The sequence below is a fragment of the Dioscorea cayenensis genome, chromosome 19 (genome assembly GCF_009730915.1).
Source record: "Dioscorea cayenensis subsp. rotundata cultivar TDr96_F1 chromosome 19, TDr96_F1_v2_PseudoChromosome.rev07_lg8_w22 25.fasta, whole genome shotgun sequence".
NCBI classification, from domain to species: Eukaryota; Viridiplantae; Streptophyta; class Magnoliopsida; order Dioscoreales; family Dioscoreaceae; genus Dioscorea; species Dioscorea cayenensis.
Genome location: NC_052489.1, coordinates 14,089,289 through 14,107,698, shown reverse-complemented (window position 1 = coordinate 14,107,698; position 18,410 = coordinate 14,089,289). Strand labels below are relative to the sequence as shown.

The window sequence follows — 18,410 nt, the reverse complement described above, 5'->3', positions numbered from 1 at the left end:
TTTCACATCTCAAATCGAAAAAGGCTCTCTCTCTCTCCCGTTGCTTTCATCTTCATCTTCATCTTCATGCTTTTGCCTCGAGATCTCCGCCTTCTTTTATCTTTTTGCTTTTCTCACTCTTCTTTCTCCTTTGAACGCCGGGTGTTCATATTTCCCCTGTCTCTATCTCTCTCCTTTTCTATCACTCATTAGATCCGCCCGGTTTGACCGGCCGATTTAACCGATTTTCGGTCAAACCGGCCGGTTTTCCCTGTTTTTAACCGGGTCTTGTAGAGTCCGGGTAGGAGGACATGACCGAACCGGCCTCATGGCCGGTTCCCGATTTTTCCGGTAGAACCGGCCGGGCCGGTCCGGATTTGACTACCTTGATCAATACTACAGCATCTCCATCCAGGGCTGCTTTATGTCACATCAAGCACTACTATTGCTATATATGTTTTATTCAATTACATGTTTCTTGTTCGATGTTGTCCTCTATTTAAAGCTATTTGACTTAGACTGACCTTCTCTCTCATGAATTTAAATTTCTTGATGGTCATCTTATTGGTTACATTTTCATTTGGGTGGTGTTTGGTTGAATGTAATTGTAAATACATTGGATTTGCAGTTACAATATAACTGCAAATACTTGAAGTTTAAAATACAGTGAAATCAAATATGATTTTGGTTGAATGTAATTGAAGATATTGTATTATAAAATTTTATGTATGGTTTGAGGGATATGTATTTAAGAGATGTAGTTACCCAAGGTGAGGTTACCAAATTATCATCACATATTTTAAATATATATTTTTTTTAATATATGATAAAACTAAATTAAGTTTTTAAACCCATATATATTAATAGACTATTAAATGAATTTTATTGTAAAATTAATTATTAAAAATATTAGCATAATATTTTTAAATTTATAAATTCAACTATCTCTTAATTATTAGTTGTTTTAATTTTGTTTAGTTATTACAAATATTTTCAAAAGATATTTGAGAATATTATTTAAAAAAATATTTTTAAAACACCATCTTATCGGGTAAATTTTTTAGTAGGTTACTAAAGTTTGCCTCATTTTCACTTTGATCACCAAACTTCAATTTGTATCAATTTGGTCACTCAATTTTAATTTGATTTCAACCGATAATAAATCAAAGATTTTAACCCCCAATTGATAAGATGTCTTTCTAAAAAATCTAAATCAGTCTTTCCCATGACACATTATTAATTCTATTAGAGGTGTCCATGTCATCGAAAAAGAGCCACATTATTCATTTGGGGGCCAAAATCCCTTAATTTACTACCCAATGAAATCAAATTAAAACTGAGTGATCAAATTGATACAAATTGAAGTTCATTGATCAAAGTGAAAATGAGCCAAAGTTTAGTGACATGCTAAAAAATTTACCCCCATCTTATCCTAATCTTGGTCTTGCCCATTTCTCTATCCTTATCCTATTCCTGATCTTGATTTCATTCATCTCCATCTCCTCCGGCATCCTCACAGCTTCGGCTTTATTTCTCTCATCGTTACTGGAGACGAGTCCAAGCCACACGCCGGTAATTTTGGAGACAACGATCAATCCCATCCACTAATTTCGACCACAGTTAGCGTTTCCGGAAAACAGCTCGAGCTATGTTGATGTGGCTCCTTTGAGAGCTGGCGGGTGATGTTTGACAGGGTTACTCGGTTACAAGTGAAGATATTGTCGGTGCAAAACATCTTTGGTGTAGCGTCGTCGGTTACTGGCATAGCAACGAAGAAAGATGGCGTCGGTGATAGAGGCCTGGGTGACTGGGTGAGGCACAGTAATCTTAAGGATGAGATTATTCGCTAAAGCTCATAAATCCCATAATCCTAAACGATTGGCCGTAAAACCAAATCCTTCATCCTTACATTTAAAAAGTATTTGAAAATACATCAGTAACATGAAATCCCTTCAAACAAATAATAGATTTTGACATTTGGGTGTATTTGGAGTTACATGTAACTCCAAATACACCCAAACAAATACTACCTTAATGTTTGGTATAGCTAAATTGAATAATTATTTGAATTAGATACAAGGCTAAGCCCATTTATGCACGCATTCCCACTAAATTATTTCTAAACGTTTTTATTCGCCCCATGTGACTGTGACTGGTTAATGAATATATTTCAACCCGGTGGTGTAAATTTTTTAGTAAGTCACTAAACTTTGACTCATTTTCACTTTGATCACTGAACTTCAATTTGTATCAATTTAATCACTCAATTTTAATTTCATTTCACTTGGTAGTAAATCAAGAGATTTCAACCTCCAAATGAATGATGCGGCTCTTTTTCAATGATGTGGACACCTCTAATAGACTTAATAATATGTCAATGGGAGGACTAAGTTAGATTTTTAAACAGTCATGTAATCAATTGGGGGTTGAAATCTTTGATTTATTACCGGTTGAAATAAAATTACAGTTGAGTGATCAAATTAATACAAATTGAAGTTCGGTGATCAAATTGAAAATAAGTCAAAGTTAGTGTCCTACTAAAAAATTTACCCAACCCGGTGGATCTTGCATCTAATAGATTTCTATCATCTGATTATATTTTATTTATTTAGATTTTCTCTAATTTGGTCTTTCAAAACCTATTTAAACTCTTACAACCACATATTAAAAAATAAATAAATAATAAAATAAATGAAAAATCTCCTCTGTTTTTCAGATGATGCAAGCAATCATACTTACTAATACTACGGGCGATGATTTCGTGGTTTTGGATTTATGGGAATCTCACTTTTATGCTATAAAATTAATATTTTAGGAAAATCTCATTCAGGGGTTTTAAAATAGAAGTCAAAATATGGGGTTTTAAATAAAAGTTAAAATTGATTTTAAAATTCTCTTAAATAAACACATGAAAGTGGATGAAAATAGTTTATATTTAAGGAAAATTATTGTTTATCCCTCGTGAATTTTAAAAATTTTCAAACAGCCCCTCCAATTTTGGCAAACTCCGGACAACCCTTTCGTTATTGTTTAACTTCCCTTTTACCCCCTACCGTTCACTTGAAATGCGACCATGTTATGAAATCCTATTTTTGCCCTTGAAAATGGCGGAAAAAAACGGCCACTCACATCATGTCCAATTTTTATACATATAATTTTGCATTTTTTTTATTGGCTTTTGTCAAACAAAGTTTAGAAGGCTCATCACATCTTCTTCTTCTTTTTCTTATTCTCCTCATTTGGTTTGTTATATTTGAATTCTGCCAGTTTCTTGATAAGGTTAGGAATTCTTCGATTCGAGGGCTATTGTTCACGGCGCTGACTTCTTGAGAATTGGTGTTAGCTTAGCTGAGATACGTGAGCGATTGGGTCTTGATGTTCCCCGTGTTAGGGTGAAGTTTATCACACCCTATGGATATAAAACGGTTTGTTCAATAGAAACGAGGTTGACTTCCAGCGGATGTGCCATTGTCGATCTTGTCGAGACAGACGTTGTGCCATTGTCGAATCCTACTGAAAATGAGTTTTTCTCGTTGTAAGATTCTTCTCTTTTATGTTTATCTAATTGTATAAGTTCATTACCGTTTAACGTCGCCTGCCTCTGTTTAAATACATTATTTTTATATTTAACAATTGTCTTCTTCGTTTAATTTATTTGCCAGTATTTAACTATTTGCATTACCATTTAACATTGTAATGTATCATTTAAACATTTTATGTCTCTGCTTAAAATATTTTCTGTTCTGTTTAAACTAAATTGTTGCCAGGTGGCAAATGTCAAATTTATGGTATCTTGTGCACAAGAATTAATGACGGCATTAAATTCTATCTCGTTAATGAGAAAATCTCGGTCCCCCGTGCGTTTTCATTTTTTTTTCTCGAATCTGAAGCGTCAACCGGCTTACGGACTTCACACCATAAATGAGAAGGAAGACCACTTCCCCTGAACACCCCCTCCTCCTCGTCCTCTGCTTCTTCTCGGATGAGTTTCATCTTCATATGTCCAGGATATTCGTTTAAAGGATTTGTCATGATCATCCTCTTCTGGAGAATCAATCACGCAACAAGTTAAACTTTCTTTTCCTATTCAAGTCAGAAAGCCCGCCTAATTGCCTGAATGCGGAGGATGATGGGCGAGCAATTAAGTGGGCATTTTGACTTGATCAGAACAAGAAAGTTTTCATGCATTGCTTGATTGCGGAGGATTCTTCGGAGAGGGTGACCACGGCGCATACTTTAAACGAAATTGATATTTATCACTTGAAAATTGTTCTCATCATTTAAAAATTTTTCCTTAGTGTGCAAATATTATTGTCTTTGTTTAACTGTTTAACTACCTTTTTTAATTGTTTGTGTTCTACTTTGTACATGTTTAAGTTGATGCGCATGTTATGCAACCACCGTGAGCATTCGAAGGTACAGATACTTATTGCGGAAAGCCGAAATCTTAATAGACGAACTAGGATAGACTCGCAAGTGTCTAATGTCCGTGAAGACATTGTAAATGTTGTGGATGTTGTAAATGTTGTAAATATTTTATTTGAAATGAAGCAAACGTATCTGAGTGTGAACTTTTGATATTTAATCAGAGGCCATTGTAAATGTTTAAATATTATAAATGAAATAAACCTATTTGAGTGTCAACTTTTGATATTTAAACATTTTTAGAAACAAAAAAGGGCATTGTAAACAAACAAAATGTTAAACAAAATCGCCTTACTACTTAAACAGTGACAACAGTGTTTAAACAAAAAATAAATATGTTTAAACAGTGATATTGACATTTTAAACAAAAAAATAAATATGTTTAAACGATATAAAAATTATTTAAATAGTGAACCGATAGTTTAAAGAATATATATAATTGTTTAAACGTAAAAAAGGTTGAAGTTTAAACAGAGACCCATGAGATACCCAAGAGGATTGATTTTTAACACGATGTCGCAGACGTAAAAAAATATCCATCTTCAACACGATGTCGCAGAAAGCATTCTATTTAAACAATCACATATATTTTTAAACAGTTAAATCAATTTAACTGTTTAGATATTGGTTTAAACGACATAATGTCAGTAACAACATTCAATTTAAACAGTGAACAAGCAAGCTGCTCAAGTGTTCTCTTCATGGAGGCTCTGTCAGTGAACACAATGTCAGTAAAAGCATTCAATTTAAACAATAATATATATTATTAAACAGTCAAATGATAATATTTAAACGGTTTACATATTTGTTTAAACTATATAAAAAGATTTTAAATAGTGAACCAATATGTTAAACACTGAATCATATTTGTTACACATTAATGATTGATATTTAAACTGAGAGAATCATGATAAGTGGAGTATTTTTTTTGTTAAACACTGAATCATATTTGTCTCTAGGGATTAACCCTTGTCGGTCACTTCAAGTGGGTCCATGTAATGAAATACCTTTTTTGCCCTTTAAAATGGTGGAAAAAATACCGCCCAATCACATCATGTCTGACTTTATGCATACAATTGTGTACTTTTTTGTGAAACACATTTTAGAAGGCTCTTTACATCATCTACTTTCTTCTTCTTCTCATTTGGTTTGTTCGATTTGAGTTCAGTAGTTATATTATGGATAGTTTTTGTCGTATTACTAGATACAACGGGGAGGGAAGAGTGTTAATGTTCACGGCGCTGACTTCTTGGGAGTCGGTGTTAGCTGAGATATGTGAGCAATGGGGTCTCGATGTTTCCCGTGTGAGGGTGAAGTTTATCACACTCGATGGGTATAAAACGGCTTGTCCAATAGAAAACGATGTCGACTTCCAGCGGATGTGTCACGTTCACTCGATCTTCAAATGCTCAGTAGTCGATCTTGTTGTGGAGAAAGACAATGTGACATTGTCGAATCCTATTGAAAACAAGTTTTTCTCGTTGTAAGATTATTTACTTTTATGTATATCTAGTTGTATAGGTTCATTATGGTTTAAGTTTGACAGGCTCTGTTTAAATATATTCTATTTGCAATTAAATTTTATCTTCATCGTGTAACTATTTGACTTTAATGTTTAAATTATGATTTTATCATTTAAGCACGTTATGTCGTTGTTTAACTTATGGATGGTTTCGTTTAAATTGAAGTGTAGGCAGGAATTCGGATTCTGCGAGCGCTCCCGGTCAACCCCATGGCGAACCTGACGGTGTGGGATGCCTTCCTTCCTCGTTAGATCATTCTGAAGTGTTGTCGTTGGATATCGGACAATGTTTTGAATGCGTTCAACATTTCAGGGACGCACTTCGAAATTTTGCAATTAAACGGAATTTCGACTTCAAATTCATAAAGAACGAGAAACACCGGGTGACTGTGGAATGCACTGCCGTTGGTTGTCAATGGCGCTTTATGCATTAAAAGAATATAATAAAAATACTTTCAGAATAAAGACAATGAATCCGTCACACACTTGCGGTGGTGGAGTGGGATCGGCCTCACACCCGAAAGCGTCCAAAAAATGGGTAAGCGCACGAGTGATTCAGAAACTCAAAGACCGACCATTGTACAAAGCCATCGATATTCAAAAGGACATGTTGCGGGAACATGGTGTCCACATTCCATACAAGTAGGCTTGGTTGGGAAAAGAGAATGCCCGGGTGATGCTCGACGGCAACGACATCTCCAGCTATTATTTGTTGCTTTGGTACGAGGATAAGGTGGTTGAGACAAACCCCGGTAGCATTGCGATTGTGGAAAAAGATGGTGAGCGGTTTAAACATGCATTATTTTCTTTCAGAGCGTGTATTGTCTGATTCAAGAAGGCTTGCAGGCCGCTGTTGTTTGTCGATGGTAACCACCTCCTTGAAAGTATCGGGGTACTCTACTGGGTGCTACAGGCAAAGATGGAAATAATGGTTTCTTCCACGTCACCTTCGGTATTGTCAACAACGAGACTGATGCCAATTGGACTTGGTTCATATCCAAGTTAGGTGATGCTTTATACGAGGAAGGAGAATATCATGAGATAATTACATTCGTCTCGAACAGGTCCAAGGGCTTTGTGAACGCTATTGCGAGAGTCTTCCCTTCTTCCCCCACATGCATAGTGTCTTCGAAACTTAGAGGCCAATTTCATGAAAGCCAACGTCAGACTAGGGAAGGCATTGAGAGAGGAGTGCTGGTCTATATACTTTCGTATTGTGTGGGCATCCACGGCTAAAGATTTCGATGATACCGTGAATGAACTACATGCCACATCACCCGAAGCCCATCACTTTTTGATTAATAAATCGGATATGGCACATTGGTCGAATTATCTGTTCAGAGACTAACGTTGGGGTGAGATGTATTCCAATGTCACGGAGTCGTTCAATGCTTGGATCAAAGAAGCTCGGCATTTGCCGGTAACGAAGATGGTCGACTCCATAAGGTATTCGAACGTTCATTTTCACTTAAGAATTCGTATTATCCTTTTAAATAGTTTATAAATATTCAAATATATTTTTGTGTTTAACCATCTACATCATTATTTAATTTATGATAATACTGTTTAATAAAGTGTGTTTATGTTTAACTATCAATGTCTTCCCTTAACCTTGTCTGAGATTTGTGTTGTACGCTGTACAGGTTCAAGTTGATGCGCATGTTATGCAACCGCCGTGAGCAAGCGAACAAATCGGAGACCTACTTGCGCCCGGACATACATTCGAAGGTGGAGATACTTGTGGAGGATAGCCGAAATCTTCGTGTTGGTTGTTGTGTCGATGATCGTTATGAAGTGATTGACTAGTGCAGCTACTCTATAGATCTTGCCATCAGAACATGCTCATGTCGTAGGTGGCAAGTTTATGGTATCCAGTGAAAACACTCTTGCGCTGCAATAATGCAAACAGACACCAATGTTCATCGATTTATTAGCGGCTACTTCACTATTGACAATTACAAACTGGCGTATAACGAAGCTATATTCCCCATACCCGACGATAACAAGCCTACGAACGGAAATCGTAAACTGCGTCTGCGATCGCCTGTGACGAGAAGGCAACCTGGGCGTCCTAGGCGATAGAGTATCGAGTCACAAGCCTTTGAGGTCCCGCGAGTTATGTTGCAGCCGTTGCTACGACTCCAGTCACAATCGCAGATCTTGCAATGAAACTGTCGCCGACTAGCTATTGTAAAACAGCTGATTTTTAAAAAGAAACAAACTTAATTGTGTGCCAACTTTTCATTTTTAAACAGAGGAAACCTTATTCTTACAGTTAACACATGTATTTAAATAGAGGCATTATTATTTTAAACGGTAAATAGTTATTTTTACAAGTGACTAGTTCGTCTTAAACTGTGACATGGATATTTAAACAATGACATTGACAGTTAAACAATTAAACTTAAAATTAAACAATGAAAGTGCAAGTTAAACAATGATACTAGAAGGTTAAAAAAAGTGTCAAGTATATAAATATAGATACATGTAAATTTACATTAACAAAATTTGTCATGTTCTTCGAAAATAATGAATTGAATTTAAACTGGTTTACATTTGAAACTAAACGTATTCTATCAACCTGCTTTCGAACACTCCCCTTTGGCAATGATGCCGGCTGCCCTCCCCTCCTTAAGTATGCGGGAAACATACTTTAATCGCAGATAAGGGACGTCCGTCTGCGGTAGCCGTAACTTCTCATCTACGAGTAACTAATCGATAAACCGCGTCACATAGACGGCGCAGTCGATACTTCCTTGTTTTTGTCGTGGGATTTCAGTGTCATGAACAAGTAGGTACTTTGCGGTCGCTGACTCACCGATTTCCATGTCGATACAAAGGTTGAATAGGTTCCGTTGTGGAGGTATACAAGTTGATATTAGAATACTGGTTATTTACCAAACACTATTACTCAAACACAAATTATTAAAGCACTTACCATGTCTAGTGCGTCTTTATCGTATTCCTTGCTTTGGAATGAAGAATAATGCCTGTATTCTTGTTTGTCATTGTCAAGAACGACGACATGGAAGTGGCCATTCATAATTATCGGGAGGATGACAATTTCAACATCATGCAAGTTGCGCGTGGCATCTCCGATCATAGCCATAGTGGTATCATGTGTGTCTTCCTGCATTGACATAAACAGCGCCAGTGGTCGTGTGATGGAGGTGCGCTTCTTATAACGATATGGCACTATCGTCAGTGAATTTTGGATTATACATACGAAAGCGTCCATCATATCGTCTGCGACCATCTCCTTCCCCTCAAGAAGATCGAATAACCTGGACTATGTGAGGCTGACAGAGTCATTCTTCCACACGACAGTGCTGCGGTTAAACGGTAACAGAGCTACGTAAACAATATTGTAAATATTTAACTGATACATCAACTATTTAAATTCTATATCGAATATTTAAACGTTAACTATATAAATTAAATGGTAACATATAATAGTTTAAATTCTATCTGGAATAGTTAAACATAAATATATAACTTAAAGGGTAACATGTAATAGTTTAAACAATACCATAAAAACTTCAAACTTACTTGTCCATAGGGCAGTTGAGCAAGATCCTTATCAACTCCTGTTCGTACTTGTTGAGGCGCGATTGGGTAATGTATTTTTTCTTCTTCGAAATAAACACTTTCCGAACTTCTTCTAATTTTTGATTGGCAATGATCTTCTCTCTCGTCGTCATTTCGGCGCCATTCCCTTGACCCTCATCAACAGCTGTTTTGGGATCATTATGCGGCACTGTTGTTGACGGTTGTCGGTGTTTAGCACCAGCATCATCTTCCTTCGATGCGGGCACGACGACAGTATCAAGCGGAGACATATCCTTACATGCTTCTTGTTGTTGTGGGATTGTGTCTGCCTTTGATGCGGCACTGTCGGCCGTTGGTTCCACTGTGACTATGATTTCGTTGACAATAGAATCAACGACCTTCCCAACCGTGGCCACGACAACAGCACCAATGGGAGACACAATGTTAGCTGGTTCTTGTTCTTCAGGAATTGTGTCCATCTTTGATGCCACACTGTCAGCCGCCCGTTCCATCGTGTTCATGACAGAGTCATTGATCTTATCAACCGCGGCAATGGCAACATCATCTGCGATCTTCTCCACCGTGAAGGCCATGTCATCAACGGTAACAGCATCAGCCGATGGTGCTGCTATTGTTTCATCATCAATAGACGGTGGAGACGGAGGCATTATTGTTTTCCTTTTTTTCGCAAGCCTTTTCGAATGAGGCCGATTTCGAATGGCCTCCCTGATGATGTCGTCGTCGTTGAATTCCGACGCCGCGTCCGTTCCGGGTGCTTCATTTTTTTGGAGGGACGGCGTTGTCGATTGTGACCGGCCTTCCAATGCCTCAACCCGAGCGACAAGCCGAGGGAACTCGGTCATCAATATCTGGCAAGCTTGCAGAAGAGTGACATCCTCACCTAGTGCCGTCTGGGGCGTTGCCACGGTCGGGGGGGTTGCCACGATCGGGGGACTATCGACGTCGTCGTCGGTGGTTGTGTTGCAATCTGGCGGGGTAGGGCAGGGCTTCTCCGGCGTCGAGGAATGCGTGCGCATTTTGGGCTGGAAGTAGGAGAACGGCGTCGAGCGCGCACAAAAGAGGTTGCCCTCTCATCTTACCTTCGAGCAAGTGGTTCCGGAGCAATAGCATCCAACCGACGGTTGGCCCGAACAAAAATATCTTTATCAACATTCGCCGGAACCAGCTCAGGAAACTAACACGTGTAAACCAAACAATTTAGCGAAATCATTCAGTTTAAAAAATAAAAACTATAGTTAAACTGAACTTATATATTAAAACATTATAGCATAAATGTAAACAGAGAACAAAAGTTTTAAACATTGAAGAATACTTTTTAAACGGTAAATGAACAAAGTTAAACGGTAAATAATATGTTTAAACATTAATGTCTGCTGTTAAACACATTGTTCATGATTTATTACCTCTTTTCCATCGAGAGATGACAAACTGGTTTCTATCTTCGCTTGCTTTCGGTAAGTATTTTCACCGTAGCACAACATCCTTAGGATCTTGCAGAAACGGACTTTCTTTCCGGTTCCAGTCAGCTCATAAAACTAGATGTTAAGCGCGAATGTGCAACCCTTGATATATCTTGTGTCAGTCTTCTTCCCCGCGCATCTAGCTTGTACTCGAGCGGATGCTTGTAGAATGTCCTCTATAAGCCACTTATGCGTCACCTATGCCTATGCGTATCGCCCCATGCTAGGTAGATCATCGACATAATCAACGATCTAGTTAGGAACTGAGCAGGAGGTATTTGGGAAGAGGATTGTACCCATGAGGTACACCGTCAGTAGTTTCGCAAAATTTTCTTCTTCTCCCCTCTGTCGAACGAGTTGCTGAAGAGTGCTCCTGATGGAGTCTCTGTGTCTCTCGTAGGTTTTGGATAAATACCTCTCTTCGAAAGTTGAGCGTGTTTTCTTCTTCTGAAACACAACTGCGTCTCCATCGCAACGCAGACCAAGAACGAAAGCCACATCTTCAGGCCTGAAATTCAGCATGCTTTCCCCGATCCTGAATTTATTGGTGTGGCTATCGTACCTTTGCAACAGAGAATCAAGAAGGGCCCGCTCTTGGAATACAGCTTCCAACTCAGTAAATGCTGCAAACGGTGTCCTTCGGATGATCTCCCAGTGTCGAGGGATCATGTGAACTTTCAATTCAGCCACGGTCTCCACTACCAGTGTCAAGTAGCATCGCCCATTAACTAGATTGACCGCCATAATCACAAGCCTGTGACAATAACAACACATTCAGCCAGCCGTATTCACAAATTGTTAAGCGGAAATATAAGTTGTTAAACGGTAAACTCTCAAGTCTTAAACAGTGATATCACTTGTTAAACAGAGACCTATTTTATTAAATAGGGATGCCAATATTTAAATGGAGACGACAAAATTTGAACGGTAAAAGCTCATTCTTTAAACGGAGACTTCATTTGTACAATTGCAACCATATCTATTGAAATGGGAAACGTACATTATAAACATTACACAAATCACAACAATCGAAAAACTATTTCGATCGTGTACACAGACGAAAATGTAAAACAAAACAAAACCCTAGCCGAGAAATCTCCCTGCAGACTAACAAAACCCCAGCCGATAAATCCGCCTGCAGGCTTCAATGTCTTCCAACAAAAACAAAATCACAAAACAAAACCGAAAAATGTTTCTTTGTAACAGAATAGTTAACATAAAACCATAATCAATACCATAGATTGCAAACTGATGAAATGCAGAATACTTGCGCAGGACTTCTCCTTCGAGACACCGGTGGAAAGGGAAAAGCTGAATTTTACAGAGAATGTGCAAAAATGGCTGGAGACGCGAGTTGAGAGAAGACAAGCAAACGGCTCAAATGGCTGTAGCCCTAAGAAACCCCCCACTTCCTCTCCCACCGCCGAAATGGATGCAGCCACGACTTCCCGTGCAAGGGCATTTTTGTCCATAAAATTTAAAAATCACTCCGTTAACCACCGTTACATACTTTGGGGGTTTCAAAATCATGGAGTGTAAAAGGAAGGGGGTTTTGGGGATTGCAAAATTAGGGGTTTTTTTTTGGCAATATAGCAAACTTAGGGGTTTTTTTTAGCAATTTCCACTTATATTTATTATATTTCCATGAATCAAACGTATTATTCAAAAGGTGGAAAAAGTTTCTAATACATTGGCATTTATTCCATTACGAAATTTGTTGATGTGGAATATTGAAAACTTCTCGAGTTTAAATCTCATCAAACATAATAATAGTAACAAATTTTTTGTTGTAAATGTGAATTTGTAACCTACATTATGTATAATCCGATGATGCCACATAAATTAAACTTTTAATTTTCAACATGTCTATTATTATACTTGTCATATTTGTAACAAAGAAAAAAAAAAACTCTAACTGTGCTCCTCGCATTAATCTCCAAAAGAGGCTAGATGAGGGGAGTCCAAAACTGGGATTGTTGTAGCCCACAGAGTGGAGGAACATTTAAGGGAGTGTTTGGTTGGATGTAGTTGAAAATACAGTAGATTTGTATTTGAAAATTCAGGAGAGTTAAATCCAATGTTTGGTTGGATGTATTTGTAATGTTAAATCACAAAAATTTGTGTTTGGTTGGAGAGATTTGTAAATTTAGATTTTAATAAATAATTAATATAATATAATATATAATTATATACTTATTACTAATATTAATTACACTATAATCATATTTTATTTAATATTTTATATAATATAATTATGGTATAATTAATTTTATGAGTAATTAATATAATTAATATATATTTAATTTATTATATTAAAATATAATATATTCATTATTTATTAAAATAATTAATATAATATAATATATCAATTATATACTATATTATTAATATTAATTACACTATAATTATATTTTATAATTATGGTATAATTAATATTATGAGTAATTAATATAATTAATATATAATTGATTTATAATAATAAAATATTATATATTAATTATTTATTAAAACAATTAACATAATATAATATATGAATTATTTATTATATTACTAATATTAATTGCACTATAATTGCATTTTATTTAATATTTTATAAAATGTAATTATAGTGTAATTATTATAATTAATATATATATTTAATTTATTATAATAAAATATGATATTAATTAATTATTAATTAATTAATATAATATAATATATCAATTATATATTATGTTACTAATATTAATTATACTCGAATTATATTATATTTAATATTTATAAAATATAATTATAGTGTAATTAATATTATAAGTAATTAATATTATTAGTATTTTAATAACTGGATGGGATTCACTAGATGAGATTTTGAAATTCGGTCATTTTGGCCGAATCCCATAATCCCAGAACTTTTGGATTTGAAAATACAAAAGAGATTCAAATCGATTGAAATAGACAAAGGATTTCTCAAATCTAATGATTTTCAAATACAAATATTTTTAAATCCGGGCAAACAAACAACCCCTTAGAAATTTTATTAGTTACGCTAGAAAATATATCTATAGCGACGGAAAAATCCGCCAGTATAGGTCCTAAATCCGCCGCTACACCCCATAGCGGCTGATATTTAGTTTGCCATTAAATCGGCTGTCATAATAGCGGTTGTGGCGGAAGTCTACAGCGGATTTTAGAGCGGCTATATATGCTTTTAGCGGGGAAAAAAATCAGCCGCTATAGGATTTTTTATGCCTATAGCGGCGGATTGTTCCGTCGCTGTTGGTCCCCAGCTCCATATATTCATATTTATATTCTTCCGGCAACCTAGAATTCAATAATAATTAAAAATGAATATCCACTGATGTAATATTGATACATACTAAAAATTTGTTTAAAAAAAATCAACTTTAAAATTAATAATATTTAAATTTACAATTTGTCTCGAAGGCTACAAGTTTCAAGCCATTTAGCTTTTTAATTATCAGCATGAAAATTAGAGTAATGCTATATAGAGCGAAGCAGTCACACGACCCAGCCACACGAATGACGTGGCTGTGTCACGTGGCTGCTTCTCTCTCCGATTTTTTTTTTATTTTTAATTTAAAAAAACGCAAAAAGAGGAAAAAGTCTCTCTCTCTCTCTCTCCCGCAACCCGAAAAAGTCTCTCTCTCTCTATCACTCTCTTTCTCTCTCTCTCCTGCAACCTAGCTGGGTGGCTGCGTTTCCCTCTCTTGTGCATCACTCTCCCGGCCGCCGCTTTCCCTCTCTCTTGCGGCACGAGTCCCCGGCAGCCACACGAACCAGTCCAGCATCCTCGCTCCAGCCTGGTCCCAAAGCTACTCCCGACACCGATTCACCCAGCTCCCGCCTCCTGCATAGATGAATTACAAGATGCATTTTATAACATGACCACTGCTTGCACACAACTTTTATTGCTTTAGTGATAACAAGAGACTGTATAGGTCTGGACTATCATCTTTATCAATGATGGATAGCAAAATGATATTTTACTTTTGCAAGATTAATCACACTTCATGTGGATAACTTTTTTAATAAGAACAAAAAAAAATTATGTTTGTTTGAATGGTTATTGTATTTGGAGTTTTGGATGATTTTTTAATTCTAGGATTTTATACAAAATTTTACATTTGTGTTTGTGATTGAATGTGCAGGCTCAAGGATCACTCGGACTGCATAGGTCTGGACTATCATCTTTATCAATGATGGATAGCAAAATTATATTTTACTTTTGCAGGATTAACCACACTTCATCTGGGGACATGATGAAAGTTCTGAAGATTGTTGCAGGAGCCGGGAGCTAGGTGAAACGGCGTCGGGAGTAGGCTAGAGCGAGGGTGCTGGACTAGTTCGTGTGGTTGCCGGGGACTCGTGCCGCAAGAGAGAGGAAAAGCGGCGGCCAGGAGAGCGATGCACAAGAGAGGGAAACGCAGCCACTCAGCTGGGTTGCAGGAGAGAGAGAGAGAGCGATAGAGAGAGAGGCTATTTCGGGTTGCAGGAGAGAGAGAGAGAGAGAGACTTTTTCCTCTTTTTGTGTTTTTTTTTAATTAAAAATAAAAAAATTCGGAGAGAGAAGCAGCCACGTGACCCAGCCACGTCATTCGTGTGGGTGGGTCATGTGACTGCTTTGCTCTATATAGCATTACTCTGAAAATTAGGGTGGTGGAGAGGAAACCAAAGATAAAAAACAAAGATAATTAAAAAAGACAAGACTTAATGGGCATGCCTGACATCTTAAGTCATAAAGAAAAAGACTCACTCAAAGCATCAATATAATTATAACTTGAAAACAAACCATAATGCCACACATCCACACAAGTCCTCAAGATGTTCTCAAAACTCTCTCTCTCTCTCTCTTTGCTTTTAATCTTCACTATAACAGCAACACCATTTTCAACAACAACAAGAACACCATTAGAGTTTCAAGCTAAAGCTCTTCTCTAATGGAAGGCCAAAACTCAAGAACAAAGATTTAGTCTTGAGCTCATGGTCTCCAGCAACCACTCCCTGTTCATGGCTTGGCATCACTTGTTCATCTCTAAACATCTCTCAAACAAACCTTTTTATATCTACAATATGTCACCAAGTAGGTGGTAGAGGAGAGAGTACCCATTGAGGAAGATGCAATTTAGGGTGGCGCCAAGACGAACACCACCTTGGGTCAGCCTTTTCCGTACGTGAGGCATGCGAGTGAAGAAGTAATCATCTATATCACAAAAGGAAAGGTATTAAAATAGACATTCAGTCTGCATCAGCTACTCTTTACCCTATTAACTAAAAAAAAAAAAAATTCACAATCGAAAGGGAATATGATAACCGGTATGTAAGATTGGACACCTCCATGCAACTACTGTCTTTACTACATCAAACATGACACATCAATTATTTTAAAATAATGTAATGAACTAATGAAGTACCTGCTTCAAGTGGGACTGCAGATATCAGTTCAAACATTGCAGTGACATTATCACCTGCTATCACCATCTTCATGTTTTCAGGCAATTCCACCTTGCCAGTAATATCTGCAGTCTGCATGTAGAATTGGGGCTGGTAATTGGAGAAGAAAGCAGTGTGACGACAACCTTCATCCTTTGTGAGCACATATATCTCTGCCTCAAATTTCTTATATGTTTTCAGAGAACCATCTTTGCAGACTACCTGCAATAATCAATATGACAAAAGCCACATCAACAAAAGCCATAAAACAACACCACAAGCATTGAAACAGCATTACTGCATGGCCAAATGCTTGCATCACTAGTAGAGATGATGGACACCACAAAATGAACCACAACTATAGATATGAAAATGGTGAGACAAAATCCTCACCAGCATAAGAAATATATATAGAATAAAAACATTAAATAAATTCTCAAAACATTTGGATTAGATATCTTTTAGAAGGAATAAAAAAATCACATTCAGAGTATGACATAGAATGAGCAATAGGATCAAATTCATATTGCTCTTATTTGTGTACTATAGATATTCGAAAAAAGAAACTTGCACAAATTAATGATTCCAAAGGCTGAATGTCGAGTCACTTTAGAAGCTCCATAAGTAGCTTTAATACATTGTAGAATATATTAATGAAGATTCTTCTGCTTTACTTACTTGCCCTCGTTGCATATCTCCACGTTTTAAACCACGCAAAAGAAGGCCTACATTGTCACCAGCCTACATGAACCAAGACATCAGCTACTAAATGACGTTTTGATATTTAAACAGGAAAATCTCAAAAAGGTAGCATCAAGATAAGAACAATGAAGGAAATACGGAAAGCACAACATCATCTAGCACTATTGCATTTTAATTCAACATTTAGATTAGATACAAAGGGGAACTATCATCCTTATAAATCTGTCTGACAAAATCTTGTTTAACAAACAGGTAAAAAAAAGCACAATCAGCTAAATTGAAAATACATCCTCGATTGGCATGAGGAAGGGTTTGTCAAGCTGGCGTATGGGATTTGGTATGTACTCATCAACGGCAATCATTAATTTCAGAATTCCCTTCTTCCCTATTTCTTCATTAGTCCCTTGCAAAGCAGACAAAGCTGAACCACGAATGATTGGGATTTCATCCCCAGGGAACTTGTAGAAGCTTAGAAGCTCTGCAACAGGAAACAAGAACATATCATGTTCCATAATAACAGAGGTCGTGAATAATTCAATGAATGTATGAGAATTAGTCAATTTGAAACTCAAGGAGCACAAACAAAAGGGGCTTCTACCACTGCTTCTACAGTCCTACCACTGGGGCAAGAAGCAATTTAATTGCTCATATAGTCATATAGACAAAATGTTGTCTGCAGCCAATGAACTTTAGAAAGTTGATTTAAATGTATAGCAATCAATCACCAATGATACCAATGATACGCTACACCTAAATGCATAATTATATATATATATATATATATATATACATATAAAGGATTTGAGAATAATAAGCAACTGAAGAATATACCTTGCAGCAAAGTACAAATTGATTATACTGTTCATTAACCAAGCATATCGGTTGACTAATAGAAATAAACTCAATTCCCTTATTTTCCAGTTTAACCGTATACTAGCTCTAACCTTCAGTGCATCACCTGTTCAACCATATAATAGATCTAACATTTAACAAATCAAGTTCCATAAGTTTCACATATCTAATGTTCAAAGAGGCGCATTGGCATTGCCATGGCCCGCTTGAAGCAAGTTACGGTTACTCGCATTTTTCATTGAGAAGGAATAAATAAGACTGTATGAAGCTTATAGTCTTGCATGTTGGGTTGATGTCCCTTCCTATGTGGAGAAGTTTTCTGAAAATTTTTTAAACTTGTGTGTGTGTGTGTCTTAGTTGCAGTAATGTTGACACATTAGCTAACAAATCAGCACCCCTTAGAATGGTCTGACAAGAATACCTTAAGTGCTAGTTTATATTAATATATATACATAGATAGATATGTATCT

General features: G+C 36.5%; 1 protein-coding gene across 1 annotated transcript; it reads right to left on the bottom strand.

The window, feature by feature from the left end:
• Nucleotides 1-15,710: 15,710 nt before the first annotated feature.
• Nucleotides 15,711-17,941, bottom strand: LOC120250109 (elongation factor Tu, mitochondrial-like). Its single transcript, XM_039258886.1, has 5 exons — nt 17,920-17,941; nt 17,376-17,566; nt 17,065-17,127; nt 16,368-16,608; nt 15,711-16,156 (listed from the first exon to the last, which is right to left on the bottom strand). The coding sequence occupies exons 2-5, from the start codon at nt 17,448-17,450 to the stop codon at nt 16,020-16,022; spliced, it is 516 nt and encodes a 171-aa protein (XP_039114820.1). The 5' UTR covers nt 17,451-17,566; nt 17,920-17,941; the 3' UTR covers nt 15,711-16,019.
• Nucleotides 17,942-18,410: the final 469 nt, after the last annotated feature.

Excerpts from the sequence above, each read along its gene's own strand:
- LOC120250109 (XM_039258886.1), bottom strand. The coding sequence starts at position 17,450 with ATGATTGCCGTTGATGAGTACATACCAAATCCCATACGCCAGCTTGAC. Across the intron at positions 16,609-17,064 it reads GAGATATGCAACGAGGGCAA|GTAGTCTGCAAAGATGGTTC; the intron begins GTAAGTAAAGCA and ends TGATTATTGCAG. Across the intron at positions 16,157-16,367 it reads TGCAGTCCCACTTGAAGCAG|ATGATTACTTCTTCACTCGC; the intron begins GTACTTCATTAG and ends TTTGTGATATAG.